At 46.8% G+C, this 23,361-nt stretch overlaps 1 protein-coding gene across 1 annotated transcript; it reads right to left on the bottom strand.

Annotated features, from left to right (window-relative positions):
• Positions 1-14,179: 14,179 nt before the first annotated feature.
• On the bottom strand, positions 14,180-17,685 carry LOC126030655 (phosphatidylethanolamine-binding protein 1). The gene is made up of 4 exons (XM_049788878.1): positions 17,466-17,685; positions 16,320-16,429; positions 15,212-15,312; positions 14,180-14,398 (listed from the first exon to the last, which is right to left on the bottom strand). Exons 1-4 carry the CDS (start codon positions 17,598-17,600, stop codon positions 14,181-14,183), a joined length of 564 nt encoding a protein of 187 aa, XP_049644835.1. The 5' UTR covers positions 17,601-17,685; the 3' UTR covers position 14,180.
• Positions 17,686-23,361: the final 5,676 nt, after the last annotated feature.

The raw sequence follows: 23,361 nt of genomic DNA on the forward strand, positions 1-23,361 counted from the left end.
GAGGTGAGTGTTTGGGGGCCGGAGTTGCAGATCAGGCTGACTGCTGGACCCCTAGGCCCGGCAGACATTTTGGGACCTCCCCCAGCCTGCATCAACCTGGGAACTTTGACCTGATTCAGCATTAATCTCTTCAAGGCGTGTCTCGCTGGGGCTGTGAGTTTTCTGTTGGAGTTGTGGATTGTGCTGGTTTCTTTGCTTGGCAGACACTTGGGGGCCTCCCCAGGCATCCCCTGACGGCTTGCCTCGGCTGAGGTGAGTGTTTGGGGGCCGGAGTTGCAGATCAGGCTGACTGCTGGACCCCTAGGCCCGGCAGACATTTTGGGACCTCCCCCAGCCTGCATCAACCTGGGAACTTTGACCTGATTCAGCATTAATCTCTTCAAGGCGTGTCTCGCTGGGGCTGTGAGTTTTCTGTTGGAGTTGTGGATTGTGCTGGTTTCTTTGCTTGGCAGACACTTGGGGGCCTCCCCAGGCATCCCCTGACGGCTTGCCTCGGCTGAGGTGAGTGTTTGGGGGCCGGAGTTGCAGATCAGGCTGACTGCTGGACCCCTAGGCCCGGCAGACATTTTGGGACCTCCCCCAGCCTGCATCAACCTGGGAACTTTGACCTGATTCAGCATTAATCTCTTCAAGGCGTGTCTCGCTGGGGCTGTGAGTTTTCTGTTGGAGTTGTGGATTGTGCTGGTTTCTTTGCTTGGCAGACACTTGGGGGCCTCCCCAGGCATCCCCTGACGGCTTGCCTCGGCTGAGGTGAGTGTTTGGGGGCCGGAGTTGCAGATCAGGCTGACTGCTGGACCCCTAGGCCCGGCAGACATTTTGGGACCTCCCCCAGCCTGCATCAACCTGGGAACTTTGACCTGATTCAGCATTAATCTCTTCAAGGCGTGTCTCGCTGGGGCTGTGAGTTTTCTGTTGGAGTTGTGGATTGTGCTGGTTTCTTTGCTTGGCAGACACTTGGGGGCCTCCCCAGGCATCCCCTGACGGCTTGCCTCGGCTGAGGTGAGTGTTTGGGGGCCGGAGTTGCAGATCAGGCTGACTGCTGGACCCCTAGGCCCGGCAGACATTTTGGGACCTCCCCCAGCCTGCATCAACCTGGGAACTTTGACCTGATTCAGCATTAATCTCTTCAAGGCGTGTCTCGCTGGGGCTGTGAGTTTTCTGTTGGAGTTGTGGATTGTGCTGGTTTCTTTGCTTGGCAGACACTTGGGGGCCTCCCCAGGCATCCCCTGACGGCTTGCCTCGGCTGAGGTGAGTGTTTGGGGGCCGGAGTTGCAGATCAGGCTGACTGCTGGACCCCTAGGCCCGGCAGACATTTTGGGACCTCCCCCAGCCTGCATCAACCTGGGAACTTTGACCTGATTCAGCATTAATCTCTTCAAGGCGTGTCTCGCTGGGGCTGTGAGTTTTCTGTTGGAGTTGTGGATTGTGCTGGTTTCTTTGCTTGGCAGACACTTGGGGGCCTCCCCAGGCATCCCCTGACGGCTTGCCTCGGCTGAGGTGAGTGTTTGGGGGCCGGAGTTGCAGATCAGGCTGACTGCTGGACCCCTAGGCCCGGCAGACATTTTGGGACCTCCCCCAGCCTGCATCAACCTGGGAACTTTGACCTGATTCAGCATTAATCTCTTCAAGGCGTGTCTCGCTGGGGCTGTGAGTTTTCTGTTGGAGTTGTGGATTGTGCTGGTTTCTTTGCTTGGCAGACACTTGGGGGCCTCCCCAGGCATCCCCTGACGGCTTGCCTCGGCTGAGGTGAGTGTTTGGGGGCCGGAGTTGCAGATCAGGCTGACTGCTGGACCCCTAGGCCCGGCAGACATTTTGGGACCTCCCCCAGCCTGCATCAACCTGGGAACTTTGACCTGATTCAGCATTAATCTCTTCAAGGCGTGTCTCGCTGGGGCTGTGAGTTTTCTGTTGGAGTTGTGGATTGTGCTGGTTTCTTTGCTTGGCAGACACTTGGGGGCCTCCCCAGGCATCCCCTGACGGCTTGCCTCGGCTGAGGTGAGTGTTTGGGGGCCGGAGTTGCAGATCAGGCTGACTGCTGGACCCCTAGGCCCGGCAGACATTTTGGGACCTCCCCCAGCCTGCATCAACCTGGGAACTTTGACCTGATTCAGCATTAATCTCTTCAAGGCGTGTCTCGCTGGGGCTGTGAGTTTTCTGTTGGAGTTGTGGATTGTGCTGGTTTCTTTGCTTGGCAGACACTTGGGGGCCTCCCCAGGCATCCCCTGACGGCTTGCCTCGGCTGAGGTGAGTGTTTGGGGGCCGGAGTTGCAGATCAGGCTGACTGCTGGACCCCTAGGCCCGGCAGACATTTTGGGACCTCCCCCAGCCTGCATCAACCTGGGAACTTTGACCTGATTCAGCATTAATCTCTTCAAGGCGTGTCTCGCTGGGGCTGTGAGTTTTCTGTTGGAGTTGTGGATTGTGCTGGTTTCTTTGCTTGGCAGACACTTGGGGGCCTCCCCAGGCATCCCCTGACGGCTTGCCTCGGCTGAGGTGAGTGTTTGGGGGCCGGAGTTGCAGATCAGGCTGACTGCTGGACCCCTAGGCCCGGCAGACATTTTGGGACCTCCCCCAGCCTGCATCAACCTGGGAACTTTGACCTGATTCAGCATTAATCTCTTCAAGGCGTGTCTCGCTGGGGCTGTGAGTTTTCTGTTGGAGTTGTGGATTGTGCTGGTTTCTTTGCTTGGCAGACACTTGGGGGCCTCCCCAGGCATCCCCTGACGGCTTGCCTCGGCTGAGGTGAGTGTTTGGGGGCCGGAGCGCGGCCGCTCCGCTGCGCTTCGCGGCCGCGCACTCCACCTCGCCAATGAGTACCACCACAACACGTAGAAAAACCCACAGTGTAAGCGAGACAATGGGGAGACTACGCAGACCAACTTCAACCATAGAGAATGAAGATGGAAACTCTGATGACCCAACAACGACCAACTACCTAAGCAGTCTTTCAGAAATGGAGTTTAGAGACGAAATATGGAGGTTGCTATCAGATATCAAAGAAAGTATAAATCAGAGCACTAATAAAAATCAAGAGAATATGAAGACAGAAATCAGAAAACTCCAAACTGAAATATCAGATCAGATAACAGGTCTGAAAAACTCAATAGACGAATTGAAGAACATAATGGATGAGTTTTCCAACAGGTTAACAGCAGCTGAGGATAGAATTAGTGCTTTAGAAGACGAGATGCATAACAACTTTACACAGCAGAAGAGATTAGAATAAAACCTCAAATCAAATGATCAGACAATGGAAAATTTACTCAAAGAATATGAGAAGATGAAAATAGAAGTCTTTGATAAGCTCAACAGAAACAACTTCAGAATCATTGGAGTTCCAGAGACCCAAGAAGAAAATCTTCAGGAAGAATCAATGGTTAAGAACATCATCACAGAGAAACTACCAGAGCTAAAGAAAACATGTGACCAAATCCTGCATGCCCGAAGAGTACCAGCTAAAAAAGACCCCAGTAGAAACACCCCAAGACACATCCTAGTCACCATGATGAAACCCACCGATAGAGATAGAATACTGCAAGCAGCAAGATCGAAAAGGGAAATTACATTCCACGGAGCATCCTTGAAATTTACAGCAGACCTGTCACCAGAAACACTCAAGGCCAGAAGGCAGTGGTGGGACGTAGTGGCAAAACTCAATGAAATAAATGCTTCGCCAAGAATATTGCACCCAGCAAAACTAAGTTTCAGGTTTGACGGATGTATACACGGCTTCACAGATAAACAACAGCTCAAAATCTTTGCAGACTCAAAACCAGCCTTAAAAGAAAAACTGAAAGATCTACTCTAAAAACAAGACAGAACAAAAAACACACCAAACTTCTACACAAAGATGGCAATAAATCCCATGACAATTATTTCTCTCAATGTCAATGGACTAAATGCACCAGTTAAGAGGCACAGAGTGGCAAAATGGATCAAAAAACTGAAGCCAACCTTCTGCTGTCTACAAGAAACACACCTGAATAGTCAGAATAAACATAGACTCAAAATCAAAGGCTGGAGGAAAATCATTCAAGCAAACAACACCCTTAAAAAAGCGGGGGTGGCCATACTAATATCAGATGACACAAACTTTATACTCAGAAAAATTGTAAGGGACAAAGATGGATATTATGTACTAATCAAGGGATTTGTACAGCAAGAAGAAATCACTCTCCTAAACATATACGCACCGAATGAGGGTCCAGCAAAGTATTTAATATAATTGTTGACAAATCTGAAGAAGGATATCAATAATAACACAATAATTGTGGGAGACCTCAACACAGGCTTGTCAACACTTGATAGGTCAACCAAATGGAAACCCAACAAAAATATACTAGACCTGCAAAAAGAAATGGATGAAAGAGGCCTAGTAGATATATATAGGGCACTCTATCCTCAGAAACCTGGATACACATTCTTTTCCAATGTACATGGATCATTCTCCAGGATAGATCATGTGCTGGCACATAAAACATACCTCCATAAAATAAAAAAGATAGACATTTTGCAGGCTGCCTTTGCTGACCACAAGGCTCTGAAGTTAGATGTGAACTGCAAAGGGACACAGAAGAAAAAATTTAACACCTGGAAGTTAAACAGCCTCATACTCAATAACCAGTGGGTCCGAGATGAAATCAAGGAGGAAATCAAAAGGTTCCTGGAAACAAATGACAATAAAGACACAAACTATCAGAACTTATGGGACACAGCAAAAGCAGTACTGAGAGGAAAATTTATAGCTTTGCAAGCACACATCAGGAAGGAAGAAGGAGCTTACCTGAGTAGCTTAATGACACAGCTAATAGAACTAGAAAGTGCTCAACAAAAGGACCCAAAAATAGGGAGACAGAAGGAAATAACAAAGCTGAGAGCAGAAATCAACGAAGTGGAAACCCAAAAAACAATCCGAAAGATCAACGAAAGCAGAAGTTGGTTCTTTGAAAAAATAAACAAGATTGATAGACCATTGGCAAAACTCACAAAGCAAAAGAAAGAGAGAAACTTGATAACGCGTATTAGAAATGAAAAGGGGGAGATCACTACAGATACTGCAGAGATTCAAAGGGTATTCAGAGAATACTTTGAGAAACTCTATGCCACTAAATATGAGAACCTGGAAGAAATGGATAAATTTCTGAACTCATATAACCTTCCACGGTTGAATAAAGAAGAGGTAGCATATCTAAACACCCCCATCACTATTGAGGAAATTAAAACTGTAATCAAAAATTTACCCAAAAACAAAAGCCCAGGCCCTGATGGATTCACGAATGAATTCTTTCAAACCTTTCAAGAGGAACTACTACCAATTCTGGCCAGGCTCTTTTATGAAATCGAAAAAACAGGAATACTTCCAAATAGCTTTTATGAAGCCAACATCACCTTAATACCAAAACCTGATAGAGATGCTGCCAAAAAAGAAAATTACAGACCAATATCCCTGATGAACACAGATGCAAAGATCCTCAACAAAATCCTGGCGAACAGGATCCAGTGCCTCATCAAGAAGATCATTCACTTTGATCAAGTAGGTTTCATCCCAGGAATGCAAGGATGGTTTAACATCCGTAAATCTATTAATATAATACACAACATAAACAACAACAAAAATAAAAATCACATGGTCATATCAATAGATGCAGAAAAAGCATTTGATAAGGTTCAACACCCATTCTTGATTAAAACTCTCAGCAAGATAGGAATAAAAGGAACCTTTCTCAATATAGTCAAAGCCATCTACCAGAAGCCAGTGGCAAATATTATCCTCAATGGAGAAAAACTAAAATCCTTTCCTCTAAATTCTGGTACAAGACAAGGCTGTCCTCTCTCACCACTCCTATTCAACATAGCACTGGAAGTACTTGCTATAGCGATTAGGCAAGAAAAAGATATCAAGGGAATTCAGATAGGAAAGGAAGAAGTCAAGCTCTCACTGTTTGCAGATGACATGATACTCTACTTAGAAAACCCTAAAGACTCTACCAAAAAGCTTCTAGAAATAATAGATTTGTATAGCAAAGTGGCAGGATACAAAATTAACACACAAAAATCAATGGCCTTTTTATACACGAATAATGATAGGGAAGAAATGGACATTAAGAGAACAATCCCATTCACATTAGTTCCACACAAACTCAAATATCTTGGAGTCAACCTGACTAAAGATGTGAAGGATCTATACAAAGAAAACTACAAAACACTGCTCCAAGAAATAAGAGAGGACACGCGGAAATGGAAACACATACCATGCTCATGGATTGGCAGGATCAACATCATTAAAATGGCAATACTTCCAAAAGCATTGTACAGATTTAACGCGATTCCTCTAAAGATACCCATGACATTTTTCAAAGAAGTGGATCAAATACTTCTGAAATTCATCTGGAACAACAAACAACCTCGAATAGCTAAAGCACTCCTTGGGAAAAGGAATATGGGAGGCATTACTTTCCCCAATTTTAAGTTGTATTACAAAGCAACAGTTATAAAAACAGCATGGTATTGGAATAAAAACAGACCCTCAGATCAGTGGAATAGGCTTGAGTACTCAGAGAAGGTTCCTCAGACATATAACCACCTTGTTTTTGATAAAGGAGCAAAAAATCCTAAATGGAGCAGGGAAAGCCTATTCAACAAGTGGTGTTGGCACAACTGGTTAACCACTTGCAAAAAAGCGAACTCAGACCCCCAGCTAACACCATATACAAAGGTAAAATCCAAATGGATTAAAGACCTTGATATCAGAACTGAAACTATAAGGTATATAGAACAACATGTAGGTGAAACACTCCAGGACATTGAGACTAAAGGCATCTTTAAGGAGGAGACAGCACTTTCCAAGCAAGTGGAAGCAGAGATAAACAGATGGGACTATATTAAGCTGAAAAGCTTCTGCATCTCAAAGGAAATAGTGCCCAGAATACAAAGGCCACCCACTGAGTGGGAGAAATTATTCACCCAATACACATCAGATAAAGGGCTAATATCCAAAATTTACAAGGTACTGACAGAACTATACAAGAAAAAAACAACTAACCCCATCAAAAAATGGGGAGAAGAAATGAACAGACACTTTGAAAAAGAAGAAAGGCAAATGGCCAAAAGGCACATGAAAAGATGTTCAACATCACTAATCGTCAGGGAGATGCAAATCAAAACTACTATGAGGTACCACCTCACGCCACTGAGATTGGCACACATCACAAGAAAGGAAAACAAGCAGTGCTGGCGGGGATGTGGAGAGAAAGGAACTCTTTTTCACTGCTGGTGGGAATGCCGTCTAGTACAACCTTTATGGAAAGCGATATGGAGATTCCTTCACAAACTGGAAATTGAGCTTCCATACGATCCAGCTATACCACTCCTAGGAATATACCCAAGAAACACAAAAATACAATACAAAAAACCCTTCCTTACTCCTATATTCATTGCAGCGCTATTTACAATAGCCAGACTCTGGAAACAACCAAGATGCCCTTCAACAGATGAGTGGCTGAAGAAACTGTGGTACATATACACAATGGAATACTATGCAGCCATCAGGAGAGATGAAGTCATGAAATTTTCCAATACATGGATGTACATGGAATCTATTATGCTGAGTGAAGTAAGTCAGAGGGAGAGAGAAAGACGCAGAATGGTTTCACTCATCTATGGGCTTTAAGAAAAATGAAGGACATTTTTAACAATATCTCAGAGACAAGAGAGATGAGGGCTGGTAGGTGCAGCTCAGGACATGCAGCTCATCACATAGAGTGATGAGTGCAGTTGCAGAGATGACTACACTGAAAACTATCATAAAATGTGAATGAATGAGGGAAGTAGAAAGCCTGTCTCGAGTACAGGTGTAGGGGGGTGGGGAGGAGGGAGATCTGGGAAATTGGTGGTGGGAATGTTACACCGGTGAAGGGGGGGTGCTCTTTACATGACTGTAATCATACAACTATAATCATGTTTGTAATCACGGTGTTTAAATAAAGATAAAAAAAAATGAATAATTCAAAAAGAAAAACACATGAACATTTTTTGACCAGGGACATTTCCCCTATTTTTTTAATAAATTATAAATACATCTTTCACATTTGTTAAAGTGCAAAAAAAAAAAAAAATGTACAGCGTCCAAGATGATCAATTCTGAGTAAGTATTCCCTTGAAAAGCAGAAGTGGAGTAAGAAATTCCAATATTCAGGACCTAATAGGCCATGGGGAGCTCCCGGGGCAATCACAAAGCCCGAAAGTAATTCGGAGACAGAGATCCTTAGATGAGATGCTCACAAGGCTGCGTAGCAGGTGAGAAGACACACATTTTCCATTCCAGTGCAGTTTGAGCAGAAGAAAGCTCATCTTTGGAGGCAGTGAATTAGGCCCCTATTTCGAAGGAAGAGGCACACACACACACCTGCACAATGGTTCTTCACTGTTAACTTTGCTGGGTATTTGTGAATCCAAGAACAGTCCCCAGAATGAGAAATTACTTCCCATCCCCTTGTCCCCTTTCGGGGGAAGACCTTGGAAATATTTATCCGCAGCAAATAATAATCCACACAGACCAGAACGATAGGGTTTAAAAGATCGGGCAAGGAGAGCCAGCGAATCCTCCTGCAGCCAGCAGCTTTTTCACAGAAGGACCCCTCACTCCTCTCCCTCAAGCTATTTATTCCCAACTCCACAGCGCCCCACCTGGAAGGGTTAGGTGGGGCAAAAGTCACAAAACAATCCTAAGGAAACACTTTTATATACAATTCCAAGAATCATCTTATGGAAACTTTTTCATATGCTACAGATTCCATGTACATCCATGTATAGGAAAATTTCATGACTTCATCTCTCCTGATGGCTGCATAGTATTCCATTGTGTATATGTACCACAGTTTCTTCAGCCACTCATCTGTTGAAGGGCATCTTGGTTGTTTCCAGAGTCTGGCTATTGTAAATAGCGCTGCAATGAATATAGGAGTAAGGAGTCTAGTACAACCTTTATGGAAAGCGATATGGAGATTCCTTCACAAACTGGAAATTGAGCTTCCATACGATCCAGCTATACCACTCCTAGGAATATACCTGAGGAACACAAAAATACAATACAAAAATCCCTTCCTTACTCATATTCATTGCAGGTGCATCTCTTAAAGCGAAAAATACAGTATTTGTAAAAATTATCTCACACATGTAGGAGACATTTGCTGAAGTGCTGCTTGTAATAGAAAACAGCCAGAAATAATCGAATCTCAGGAGGAAATTGGACAGGTTCATTGTGGAACAGCCCTCGCACAGTATTTGTTCAGATTAATGATGTGAATGGTGATAGACACATATGACGGATATTTGAATATTCATCGGCAGAACTGTGTACAGCAAGATTTTAAGAGGAAACTAGGTAGGAATGTACTATATTTATATTTAATTTTCTCCTTTTATTTAAGAATATCTTTATTTAAGCACCTATGATTACGAACATGTTTGTAGCTGGGTTTCAGTCATAAAAAGAACACTCCCCTTCATCAACCTCCTCACCACCAATGCCCCCATCTCCCTCCTCCACACCCTCTGCCTGTCTTTGAGACAGGCTTTCTATTTCTCTCACTCACTACCATTAATATTATAGTTGTCGGTGTACTTATTTCTGCACTCACCACTTTTTGTGGTAAGCCTCATATCCTGAGCCAGTCCTTCTGATCCTCATCTCTGGGCATTATTACAATTAAGTCTTTTATTCTGCTTAAATCCCATAGTTGAATGAGACTATTCTGTGTCTCTCTCCCTCTGACTCATTCCATTGAAAGGTAAAAGAAATAAATGTCCATCCATGTTACATTTTCTCCTGAAAGTAACCCCTGAATACTGGCAACTGCCCCTTGAGGTGCCAGGAAAGTGGAAGACATTTTGTTCCTGGGCTGCAGGCTTCGTCTGACCATGTTCTTATATACCTTCTTTCTCACGTATTGGTTGGGGGGGGGGGGGCATCCCCAGCGATGCTCGAGAGACCTGGAAGTGCTGGGGAGCGGGGGGGATGGAACCAGCAAGGAAGTGTATACAGGGCATGCTCCAAGCCTCTTCACATTGATGCTTTCCTTTCTAATATCCAATTGAGACAATATTGAAATATCAGGGGTCGGAACCATAGCACAGTGGCAGGAGTAACTCCTTAGCTCTGTCGGATGTGTCCCCCCAAAAATAAATAAAAATATCTAAAGATCGGGGGCTGGAAAGATAGCATGGAGGTAAGGCGTTTGTCTTGCATGCAGAAGGACAATGGTTCAAATCCTGGCATCCCATATGGTCCCCCAAGCTGGCCTAGAGCAATATCTGAGCGTAGAGCCAGGAGTAACCCCTGAGCACTGCCAGGTATGACCTCCACACCAAAAATCAAAAGATCAATGTTAGGGGCCACAGATGAAAGCCCCTGACTTGAACGCAAACAACCCTTGTGATCCCCAGTATCACACTGGGGTGCAGCCCTGGATGCTTCTCTAAGCATTGCTAGGACACCCTCAGCACCTCCTCCTCAGGCCAGCACTTAGAAGTGTCGACCCAGTTGGCCAAGAATCATTGAGAGGCTCCTGAGTACTGTTTGGGAGGAATTCCTCTGCAATAAAATATGTTCAACCAGGGGGTCAAAATGATAATACAGTGGGGAGGGCTTTTGCCTTGACATGGGCCCAAGCCGACCAGGATTCAATCCTGATTCATCCTATGTAATAGCATCCTGAGCCTTGCTAGGAGTGAAACCTGAGTGCAAAGCCAGGAATAAACCTTGAGCACTGCAAAGGATGACCCAATTAAAAAAAAAAGGTTTTAAACCTTTAAAAAAGAATTTTTTTTTGGCCACACCCGGCGGCACTCAGGGATTACTCCTGGCTCTGAGCTCAGAAATCGATTCTGGCAAGCTCCGAGGACCATATGGGATGCTGGGAATCAAATTCAGGTCAGTTCTAGTTTGGCCGTATGCAAGGCAAACATTATGCCACTGTGTGATCGCTCCAGCCCCTAAACATTTTAAATTTTAAAGTCACAGTTTTAAAATGACACACCAAAAACTCAAATTCTCCTTTCTCTACCCGAGATTAAGCTGACACCAAACACCACCCTTTCCAACTGTCCCAGGAAACAAGGCCTGTGGCATATAGGACGGAAATCCTGGCTTTGCCTGGCACCCACCACCCTGCATCATGGCTTTCTCCCCCATCAGAGGTCAGTGATGGGGACCCGCGAGCACCTTTCCTTTCAGTGGGGGCGGGGGTGCGTTTCCTGACTGACTCTTCTGAAGACAATTTTTTAGTGGGGAGGAACTCCAGGATATGCTCAGAGATGGCTCCTAGTGTTCAGGGGACTGTGCAGTGCCACGACTCAAACTGGGCCCTCCCCTGTTCAAGGCCAAAGCACCTTCACCCCTGTATTCTCTCTCAGGACTGCAGCACTTCACTTTTTTGGTTTGGGGAACCAAACCTTGACTCTGCACATAGGAATCATTATTCCTAACTGGCTTAGGGAACCCTATGGGATAGCAGGGATCAAATCTGGGTCAGATGTGTTCAAGATAAGAGTCCTACACACTGTTCAATCTCTCCCCAGTACTCACTCTTTTTTTTGGTTTTTGGGTCACACCCAGCAGCACTAAGGGGTTACTCCTGGCAGGCTCGGGGGACCATATGGGATGCCGGAATTCGAACCACCGAACTTCTGCATGCAAGGCAAACGCCTTACCTCCATGCTCTCTCTCCGGTCCCCCCCCAATACTCACTTGATGGTGCTGGACCCCAGACCCTGACGCGATGAGCAACAAACCTGTACATACCAGCTTGACAGTTGGCTCACCCCTTCCCTCCCCAGATACTGCTCCCCGTCACATTCCCTGAGAAAATAAGATGTCAGCTTGTACCCTAGAGGGGTCAAGGCCTCCTGGTCATAAAGGCCGTTCTGTTTTTTGACCCAGTTTCAGACCAGATAAGGAAGGTGCGGGGAGATGGGAGTTGGGACTCTGAGATATGAGAACCAGTCATGTATACTGTGGAAGTTAAACTATATTAAAGAAACACTTGGCATACTAAGGCCTTTTTTATTTTATTTATTTTTAAGATTTCCCCTTTTTAATGTGCCTATGCAAAAAGGAACAATGCCACATGGTTGTACTGTTGCATCTGGGGTAAAAAATAACAGGCTAAACAATCCCTATAACCTGGTTCTAATATGAACTCAGAACACTGGAGAAACTTTACTAAAATCACTAGTAAATAAATCCCAGAAAATGGGGGAAATTGCCACTACATCAGATAGACTATAAGAGTTATACCTATTAAGGAAATACATCTAAAGAAATATTCGGAGATATTCATGTCCCCTTAAGTCTTTTGAAACAGTCTGGGGTGGGGGGATAAAATCCAGAGCATAGCTTCAGCCTATGATTTGGTCTGTGGAGTCTAAAAAAATGGCTCCCAGCAGTTACATATCAAGAAATGTCCTCGAACTGGGGGTGTCTCAGAAACTGAATCTGGTATTGCTAAGGCCTGTTGGTCCTATATAAGTGGCCTGTTAGTTTTACAAAGGGCCTTTTGTCTTCTACGACAAGGGGCCCAGCTATAGCTGAATAAACTTGAAGTGTCAAGTTCTTTAGGAGACTGGTTAACGTTTGATTCCCTCCGAGCTCCCAGACAGGAAAGGCAGTTCCCATTCCCCTGTCTGATTAGGCAAAGGAAACAGTTTCAGTTGTAGAGATCTGCAGAAAATAATTCACAGTGAAAGGGTACAAGAATGGGTTCAGAAAATCCAGTGCTCAAGCAAGGAATTCAAACCACAAAAGCTTTCTGCTCCTAAGATGGAGTGCAGCTCAGTGGAAGAAGACTGAAGAATAAGCCCCAGCCTTCCTCAGACCCTTGCTTTTATTGACAAGAATCAGGTACCTCCCTAGGTGGGAGCAGAATACCAAGTAAGGAATAATCCAATATACTATCACCCTAGGGTGGAGTACAATTATTGATTAGGATAGGATCAGTAAGGCAACAAAACTCACTTTTACAATTTATATTATCAGAAGTGGTCTTTGACTTTCAGCGCTGCTCAGGCCCTAGCAATGGTAAGAGTCCAGCAGAGGCTGAGAAAGGTCAGTGACTGGTTTGGAAGACGTGTTCAGGTAGCTTTGTCCTCGTCAAGAAATCACTTACCAAAAAAGAAGTGTTTTGGGGGGTAGGACAGCAGCCTAGAGTCCTTCGATTTGTTTTGAATCTCGAGTCTGAAAGGCTGCTTGTTCCTGATTCACTTTAAGTTTAAGCAGAGACCCTCTGGCAGCTCCTAAATGAAGGCTGAGCGGTGACCCATTGGCAGCCAGGGAAGGGGGTACTTAGCCTCACAATCAGTCTCTGGCCTCCCCCTACTCACAAAGTCCCACCCCAAAAAAGCTCAGAACACCTGGAGGCCTTCAGTCACAATGCTTTTTACTTTTATTCAACTACAAGGAAACAGCAGGACGAGCACACTCTCAGCCACCCCAAAATGATCTTTTTTCTCATGTTCTTGAACAGGGTCCAATTTAACATGACTGAGTGGACACTTTCACCCATCCCAAAGCATCTCTGGAGGTCCTGACTAGCCAGCAAATGTCCTCTCCTTCACAGAGCCAGTGGGGGTCCCCACCCCTTCCCCCCAATCAGCCCAGGCCCCCGGTTAGGAACCAGCAGACCAAGGAGCCTTTCACTGTTACGGGTAACAAAACAGGACTGTGAGATCATGTCTCAGAAGCTTCCAGAATACCCAGCTCTAAAGTGGCCCACAAAGGCAGAGAGAGGGGGACCATTTTTCTCGGAGCTTCCTGGAAGAGTTCTTGGGGGGACTTTGCTCCATGACGGTGACCTCAACTGTGTCTTGAAATGCTGGGTGGCTACTCAGACATGAACCACCTAACTCTTGGGGTGACCCAACTGTGGTTCCAAAACATCCCTTCGCCCCCCCCAAAAATACTGGAATTTAAACTCAATCAAAATGAAAACCGAGCAGGTGCCCCCCCCCCAAGGTCAAATGGAGGCAGAAAAGTCAAGTCACCCGAAACCACTTGACCTGGGTGACCGGAAACAAGGAACAGGGAACAAGGGGAGACAGAGACATGGAGCAGTGAATTTGAACTGCTTAGGGGATGAGGGATGGGGGGAGCCCGGGGGGGCCGCTGTGGGCAACTCACGGGGCCCCTACTTTCCCGCCAGCTGCTCGTAGAGCTTGGGCACATAATCGTCCCACTCGGCCTGGTAGCAGGTGCCCGCCACAGGAGCCCCCAGCCCATACTTCTTGCGGAAAGACGCCACCTTGAATTTGCCTCGGTTATCTCCGGAGCGGTTGCTCAGGACGGGCTCGTCACACTTCAGTGGCCCGTCCTGCTTGTAAACCAGCCAGACGTAACGGTGCAGGCCTGCGAGAAAGCCAGAAAGGAAGAGGGGGGCCAGGGGAAGCAAGAGAGAAAGAAGGACTCAGGGTTACGGGACCCTCAGTGTTGAGTCGATCTGTTGGGGGGGGGGGGCAGGTACTGAACCACACATGGCAGTACTCAGGGCTTACCTCTGGCTCTGCACACAGACTCTGGGACACACAGGGTGTCAAGGATCAAACATACAAGGCAAGCACTCTCCCCCCTGATCTTTTTCTATGCCCCTAATAATTTGTTTTGGTTGGGTTTTGGGGCCACACCTGGCAGTGCTCAGGAATCACTCCTAGCAGGTTCAGGAACCCATATGGGATGCTGGGGATCGATCCCAGGTTGGTCCTGGGCCTGCAGCATGAAGCATGTAAGGCAAATACCCTATCGCAGTGCTATCACTCAGGACCTCAGGAGTGACTTCTAAGCACAGAACCAGAAGTAACCCCTGAGCACTGCTGGGTGTGCCCCATCCCCACCCCCACCCCCATCCCAAGAAAAAACATACACGCCAAAAAAAAAAAAAAAAACAGGGAACAAAATTAAGAAATCTATTTGTGCGAAAGAATTTGGAGGAGCCAGAGAGATATAGTACAGTGAGTAGGGAGTTTCCCTGTACCCGTTGACTGGGGTAGATCCCTGGCATCCCATATGGTCCCTAGAGTCTAGCCAGGTGTGATTCCTAATGCAGAGTCAGGAGTAATCCCTGAGCACCCCCCCCCCCATAAAAATAATTTGGAAACTGGGGCTATTGTGAGCCATTTTATGGAACTGGCCAAGACACCTCCCCCCCACGCAACCTGTACTGACCTGTGCCCTTGGGGGGACCGGAGCCTACGTAGTCGGAGAGGACAGTGCCGCTGCTGATGTCGCCGCCCTTCATGTTGACCACTAGGAAGTGGTGCCATTCCCTGAGTGGAGGAGCACAGGGCCATGAGCACCGAGAGAAATTTCAGACCAGGCACAAGGCAGCAGCATGCACAGGAGAACCTGCTCCCAACCATGCAAAACACACACACACACACCATCCCACCCCACTGCATGGAGAGAAATTCCACACACACCACACACCCCCAACAAGAGAAATTCCAGACCAGGGCCTGCAGATGCGCAAGCGCCTGCACACACACACACCCCACCGCACCTCACCCCACTGAGAGTAAACACACACACACACACACACACACACACACACACACACACGCAGCGTACCACCTGCCTTCACATGCGCAAGCGCGTGCACACACACACACCCCACCGCACCTCACCCCACTGAGAGAAAACACACACACACACACAGCGTACCACCCGCCTTCCCAGCTGGCCCCAACACTTCAGGTCCACAAAAGAGAACAGCCAGCCCCAGGTAACCCCGATTTAGAGTGGTAAGTCCTGTCACAAACCCTGCCCTCTTTGCGCCCCTGGAGGAGCAGTCTGAGGAAGTATTTCAGACTGGCTGTGTGCCACCAAAACGTAGCCAACACTGAGGTCTAAACTTCACGAATTTTCCCCAGGCCCCCAAGTTGTCTTCTTTCCAATTACCCCAATTATTAAAAAAAAGTGTCGGCTTTTTTTAAGGCATTTCGAACTAAGGAGATTCTGAACCTCAAGGAGACCCTGCTTAGTAGCCCAGATACACCACTCCCCTCCAAATACCAAGCTGGGAGCAGTCTCCAAAGCCAAAGCAAAGGCCTCTGTGCCTGTGATGTTGCCCAGACATAAGCCGGTCTGGCACAGATATGGCTCTGAGTAGTGACCTGTTCCAGAAGCAGGGTGGGCCGGGCTGGGCTCAACCCTCTTGGATGCCTTAAGGCTTCGCCTGGGTGTGAACAGGCCAGTTTTGGATGCTTCTCAGCACCAGCCAAGTGACGTTTCAATTGGGAGCAACTACAGCTTTCTCCCTCTCTGCCCAACTTGCCTGAATTTGGGGTCCTTCCTGCTTGGAGCATCGGGATCTGTTAAGACCAGGGTGTACAGATTCCCAGCATCCATGCCATCCCACGAAATGCTGGTGGGTCGGTTCTTCACCTGTACCAAAGGCCCAATGTAAAAACCAAGTCAGAAACGTGGGAGGAAAAACAAAACAAAACATTTTCTTTGACCTCAAGTTCCTCCGCAGCAGGAAGACAATAAAGGTGAATAATAAAAAGTATATAATTAATCAAGCTTATTACGCCCTATGAAGAGCTCTAGGACTACTGAATCACTAACACACACACACACACACACACACACACACACACACACACAACCTTACGCCAGCTTTGGCTGGGGTACAACTTGTTATTCACAAAAGAAGCCTTAAGGTTGGGGAACTGGGGTGGAATTTCCAGCCAACACTGTGGCAAAAACCAGGCCTCCAAGACATTGTGACTCAAAACCTGTCTGGGGCAATCTGGATTCAGGAGCCACTTCCAAGTGCACAGAGACGAGGACCCCAGCATCTAGACTGAAGGGCTGGCACGGTTTATTCTTTCTTGATTCGAAGGCAATAAACAAACGGTCGATGGCGAATGAAGAAGTGAAACCCCAGTGCACAGTGGGGTGCAAAACAAAAATCTGCAGCTTTCAGCAGCGGAGCAAGAGTGGAACCCCGGTTGACCCTGGAACCTTCGGGGTGTCTTCACCCCCCAAACCCCGCTGAGACCCAGGAGGAGGCCTTGAGGACCCGGGCCCCTTTACACAATGCATCCTACTTAGTCCTAGCTAGTAGGCCTTATGCTGCGGGGTTGCAACTGCACAACCCAGAGGCCTGCAATGGAAAGACAGGAGAACTCAGGAATCCGGGGGCGTGTGCAGGGGACCCCGAATTCCCGGGCACAGCCAACCAGGCACCCCCACCAGGCCTTGCCAACTGTTGCCTCCTGATTTGCAGGCCTAGGGGCCCCCCTGGCTTGCACCCAGGGCCCGGAGAACGGGGAGCACTTCTCCCGGAAGCACCCCGTGCAGATTTGGGGTACGGTGGGAGAGGCCAGGGGGGTCCCAAGACCTCGCCAGGCATTGCACGAGTTCCCCAAGTCCCGGGCCGGTTGGTTGCAAGGTCGAGCCCCGCACCCCCGGGCACCTGCGTGGGCGTGAGCACTTGGCCCAGCGAGTCGACGGCCGCCCCGGAGTATTGCACGTGCAGCGCGCCCTGCGGCGCCTCGTCCACCTCCTGCAGGCTCAGCGGCCCGCTCCACTGGCTCACGTCCACGGGCATGGCGGCGGATGGCGGTGGATAGCGACCGAGGAACGACGACCGAGACGGACCAGTCCCGGTGGGCGGTCGCGGCGGCAAATACGCATGCGCCTGCCGGGGCCCCGCCCCATACCTCGAGCTCCAATCAGCGCTCGAGTTTGCCTCGCACGCCTCCCGCTTTGGTCCAATCGGATGGCGCGGAGCCGTCTCGCGCTAGGGAGGGGGGTTGGGGAAGGGGAAGGGAAAGGGTGCAGCGGGTTTTGTTTCCCGTCTTGCCCGGAGGGAACCCGCACTCCGCGCCTCGGAAGTTCCCGGTTGGGTTAGGGTCCAAAAAGGCGATGGATTGGAATGGCAGCAGGAGTGATGTCTGAGCACAGAGCACAAACAAACAAACAAACAAATAAATAATAAATAGGAGCAATGATTTCTGAGCACAGAGCCCAAATAAATAGATGATAGCTAGATAGATACATAGATACATACATGGATGGATGAGTGGGTGAATGGGTGCATAGATAGATGATAGATAGATACATAGATACATAAATACATGGATGGATGGGTGGGTGGGTGGATGGATAAATGATAGATAGATACATAGATACATAAATACATGGATGGATGGGTGAGTAGATGGGAGGATAGATAAATGATAGATACATAAATACATATATGGATGGATGTGTGGATATAGATAGATGATAGACAGACAGACAGATAAGTAAATTGATGGATGGATGGACAAATAGCTAAGTAAATTGATAGATGAAAGAAAGAAAGAAAGAAAGAAAGGAAAGAAAGAAAGAAAGAAAGAAAGAAAGAAGAAAGAAAGAAAGAAAGAAGAAAGAAAGAAAGAAGAAAGAGAGAAAGGAAAGGAAGAAAGAAAGAAAGAAAGAAAGAAAAAGGAAGGAAGGAAGGAAGAAAGAAAGAAAGAAAGAAAGAAAGAAAGAAAGAAAGAAAGAAAGAAAGAAAGAAAGAAGAAAGAAAGAAGAAAGAAAGAAAGAAAAAAGAAAGAAAGAAAGAAGAAAGAAAGAAAGAAAAGAAAAGAAAGAAGAGAAAGAAAGAAAGAAAGAAAGAAAGAAAGAAAGAAAGAAAGAAAGAAAGAAAGAAAGAAAGAAAGAAAGAAAGAAAGAAAGAAGAAGAAAGAAGAAGAGGACCTACCCCCCGAGACCCTCTCCCAAACCCTCTTTGGAGTTTCATGGCTCTCTCTACTTTTTGAATTCAGAAATGGGAAGGTATTGATTTTTCCCTTGCCCTTATAGGGAATAAAAGATTTTAGCTATTACATTGGAATAAAAATTAAATTTAATTTGGGGGGGCTCTGTTCTGTTGTTTTATTGTTGAGGATTCACACCCAGTGGTGCTCGGGTTACTCCTGCCTCTGTGTTCAGAAATCACTCTTGGCAGTTTCAGGGAACCATATGGGATGCTGGAGATCGAACCTGGATCAGCTATGTGCAAGGCAAACGTCCTCCCTGCTGTGTTTTTGCTCCCCCCACCAAAAAAGTTATATTTCATTTTTATACAGTTCCTTGTACTTATACAGTAGTTTCAAAGCAACCTATCCATTTAACAGCCATGTTTTACCAAGTATGTAAATAAATTTTAGAAGGCAATTAGATGTCATGAGAAAAACAGAAGCCTAAAAGAATGGCTAAAGAAGGTGGTGACTCATGAAAGACATGCCTTTGCATGCTGAGGCCATGGGTTGAGGCCAGAAATGTAGAACAGGCTCAGGTTTAATCCCCAACACACTAGGTGTGGCCCCCATACCAAAATTAAGTAAATAGAGTTAATGACTGGCAAGATAGCTTAGTGGACAGAGTGAATGTTTTGGATGTGGGAGGCCTAGGATTCAAACCCTCACTGACCCCACATAGTCCTACCAAGCACTGCAGAGTGTAATCCCCAAGCACCGAAAGATGTACTCCTCCCCCATCTCCCTTTTTAGAGTTTTTTTTTTTGTTTGGGCCACATTTGGCAGTGCTCAGGGGTTACTCCTGGCTCTGTGCTCAAGGGTCCTTCCTGGTGTGCTTAGGGACCATATGGGATGCCAGGGATCAAACTCAAGTCTACAGTGTGCAAATACAATGCCCGCACCACTGTGCTATCACTCTATATCCCTGCCACCCCCTTTCAAAATAAAGACCATTTGGTATCACTAAAACTAGCTTTCTGAGAAAATACCACAGTCAAAAATGACAGAGCCTCTCCATACTGTAACTCTACTCACAACTGCATCTTCTTAATTGGCAGCTGGAAAAATCCAAACCCCACCTCCATTCTCTCTGTTAATATTAAACTGCTCTTATTAAATGTGCATGACATAATAAGAGTCTGTTGGCAAGCCAGTTGTTTATTAAAAAAAAAAAAAAAGAAAATTATTTGTTTGAAAGAATTTGTTCCAGCATTCAAAGAAAAAGTGTTAAAAGATTTTGGAAACTTGCAGAATTCTCTCAGGGACCATTTTATTTGTTTTGTTTTGTTTTGTTTTGTTTGTTTTTGGTTTTGTTTTTTGGTCCACACCCAGGAGCTCTCAGGAATCACTCCTGGCAGGCTCGGAGAATCATGTAGGATGCCGGGATCAAACCCCGGTCAGCTGTGTGGAAGGCAAATGCCCTACTGCTGTGCTATCACTCCAGCCCTCATGGACCATTTAGAGTCCAGAACAGCTTGAAGTGGCTCCTGCAAATGGCCTCAAGAAGGAGCAGCTCTGAGTGGTGAGAACCAGCAGCAAAGGCCTCAGCCACAGTGCTGTGCTTCAGGCCAAGGTCATGCTCTGGCTGCCTGTCCCAGCCTTTCTCCTGTGTGTGTTATTGTGGACTTAGGGGATAGGACCCTCCCCAAATGGGCTCTAGAAGCCAGGGACTCTCCAGCAATTCTCAGCCAACCCGGCTGGTGGCTCAATGTAAGGGTCCGAGGATGTGATGCTGCTGGGGTCCTGCCGTGTCTAGAATGGCCTACGTCAGCCCCACAGTCCCGGCGCATCCAGGCCAATCCCTGGCTATGCTTGAGAGGCCTGGTGGTTCTGGGGATTGAACCCAAATTGAGTGCATGCTAGGCCTGTCCCCTACTGCTTTACTATCTCCCAGCTTCTCTCTGGGGGTACTGAGGCAACCTCTGTCCTGGGAGATTTGGGGTTCCTCACTGTGGTGTATTTTATTTGTTTGTTTGTTTTGGGGGCCACACCCAGCGGTGCTCAAGGGTTACTTCTGGCTCTGCACTCAGACCATATGGGGACCATATGAGATGCCAGGGATAGAACCAGTGTCCGTCCTAGGTCAGCCACATGCAAGGCAAATGCCCTACCACTACGCTACCACTCCAGCCCCTCACTGTGGTGTTTTTGGTGTGTACATTTCTTTTCTTTTCTTTTTTTTCACCTATGCTGGGGATCGAATCTAGGGCTTCACACATCACACACAAAAAGACATGTGTTCTGGCCTTGGGTCACATCCCTCAGCGACACTGATTCCTTCTGTAGCCAGAACTGGTCCCCTGCTTCCTCAAGCCTTCACTATAAGTGAAGGTGGTTTATTTTCTCTCCCTCTCTCTTGCACTTCGAGGAATGAACACCCATCACTCTCCCAACAAGTTCCTTGTCATCTCATCATCTCCTCAGCTTTTTTGATGACCAGAAGTGACATTGCTAAGTGCAAGAGAGCATGAAGATGGCCTGAAATGACAGCAAGCTTGGGCTGGGGGGAGTGAGTTTGTGGGCAGAGCAGTTTAAAAGAACCAGGTGTTGGAGCCAGAGCAATAGCACAGTAGTAGAACATTTGCCTTGCATGCAGCCTACCCGGGATGGACCTGGGTTCAATCCCCGCATCCCATATGGTCCCTCAAACCTGCCAGAAAGGAGTATTTTCTGAGCACAGAACCAGGAGTAACCCCTGAGTGCCATAGAGTGTGGCCCAAAAACTAATAATAATAATAATAATAATAATAATAATAATAATAATAGAATCATGGGACTGGAGAGAAGGCACAGCGTTAGGGCATTTGCCTTGCAAGTGGACCTAAGTCCAACGATGGGAGGGGGCAAAGTAGATAGGGCAATCAAACTGAATAAAGGCTGGAGGAACAAGGAACAGGCAATCTTTTTTATTTGTTTGTTTTTGGGTTACACCTGGCAGCACTCAGGGATCACTCCAGGTTCTATGCTTAGAAATCCCTCCTGGCAGGCTCAGGGGACCAGATGGGATGCCAAGATTCTAAGCACCGTCCTTCTAGATGCAAGGCAAACACCTTACCTCCATGCTATCTCTCCAGCTCCATTTTTTTTTTTATAATGTTGTTCTCTGGCTGTGCTCAGAGTTTATTCCTGTCTCTGTGGTCAAGGATCACTTCTAGCAAATCTTAGGGTACCTAACATACTGGGGTGTTGGGGCTCAAACCCTGGGCTGATGACATGCAAGTTTTCTATTTCTCTGGACCTCATTAATTTTTCTTACTTATTTACATAAATATATATATTAATTTCTTTATTATGTAGCTCAGTACTAGGGCACTTGCCTTGCTTCATGTGGACATTGTGGGATCAGTTCTCGGGGAGACACACACACACACACACACCTTCACTAGGAAGCCTAGAATGTAGGTCAGTGGTAAAGCACCTTCCTTGTGTACATGACTTTGCAAACTTGATCCCCAGCACCTCCCCAGACCCCGACTGTGCCAACATTCTCCCTGGGTACTTAAGGACAATTGTGGGCACCCCAACCAAGTACATGATCCCCCAGACACCAAAACAAAGAGAAAGAAAGGGGCACTGTTTTCCTTTAATAAATAAATTGTCCGTAGTTTACTCCCCAACCCAGGACATGGGTATGAGAATTAGGATGAGTTTACATTCTAGATGGGCTGCTCAAAGTCTCTGGATCCCAAGACAAAACTTAGGCGAGAGTAGCTGGCAGAAACACAGGCTCTTAAGGAGCACAAGCCCACCCCCTACAGCTCAGAACTGTGTCACATTATCTGGCAAAAGCCATTTAAGACTGCTCCCCAGTGGCTTCAAATAAAGAGATGATCCTGATCCTCTGAATTAACTCAAAAGGCTGAGCACAAGCTTTAATTTCCTGGATTTAATTCCCAGGTCCATTGTACTCTGAGCTCCACCTGGAGTCACCCCAAGTTTGGAACTGGAGTTCAGCCCCATTAGTACCTTTGTGTATGTCTCAAAACTCCACCCCACCCTAAAATGAGGAGACTATCATTTTAGGATTATCTGGGTATGTCCAACATACTCAAAAAAATTCATTTTGTTTGTATGTATATGTTTGTATGGTTTTGGGGCCACACTTAGCGGTGCTTAGGGGTTACTCCTAACTCTGCACACAGGAATCACTCCTGGCAGGCTTGGGGGACCATAGAGGATTCCAGGGATTGGGCCTTGGTTGACCCCATGGAAGACAAAGAGCAGAATGTGAAACCAGAAGGATTTGTGCAGATGCAGAGACGGAGGCAGGTAGGCCTGCTCTAAAGATGGAGTCAGACCTGTGGGTGGTCTCTAGCAACTGGAAAGAAGCAAAATAACCAACACCCTCACCCCACCCCACCCCCACATACCTCAGAATACACAGAATTCAGGGGACAACTTGGTTTTGTTTGGGTTTATGGGGCACACCCAGAGATGCTCAGGGGTTACTTCTGGCTCTGCACTTGGAATTTCCTCCTGGAGGTACTCAGAGAACCATATGGGATATTGGGGATCAAACCCACTGCTGACAATTTTTGCCCTAAGGCAGTGGTCGGTAACCTGCAGCTCGGGAGCCACATGTGG

The sequence above is a fragment of the Suncus etruscus genome, chromosome 15, assembly GCF_024139225.1.
Source record: "Suncus etruscus isolate mSunEtr1 chromosome 15, mSunEtr1.pri.cur, whole genome shotgun sequence".
Lineage (NCBI taxonomy): Eukaryota > Metazoa > Chordata > Mammalia > Eulipotyphla > Soricidae > Suncus > Suncus etruscus.

Coding starts and splice junctions, on each gene's coding strand:
- LOC126030655 (XM_049788878.1), bottom strand. CDS start 17,600: ATGCCCGTGGACGTGAGCCAGTGGAGCGGGCCGCTGAGCCTGCAGGAG. Junction 16,430..17,465: donor AAGTGCTCACGCCCACGCAG/GTGCCCGGGGGT, acceptor CCTTTGGTACAG/GTGAAGAACCGACCCACCAG. Junction 14,399..15,211: donor CGGTCCCCCCAAGGGCACAG/GTCAGTACAGGT, acceptor GCTTTCTCGCAG/GCCTGCACCGTTACGTCTGG.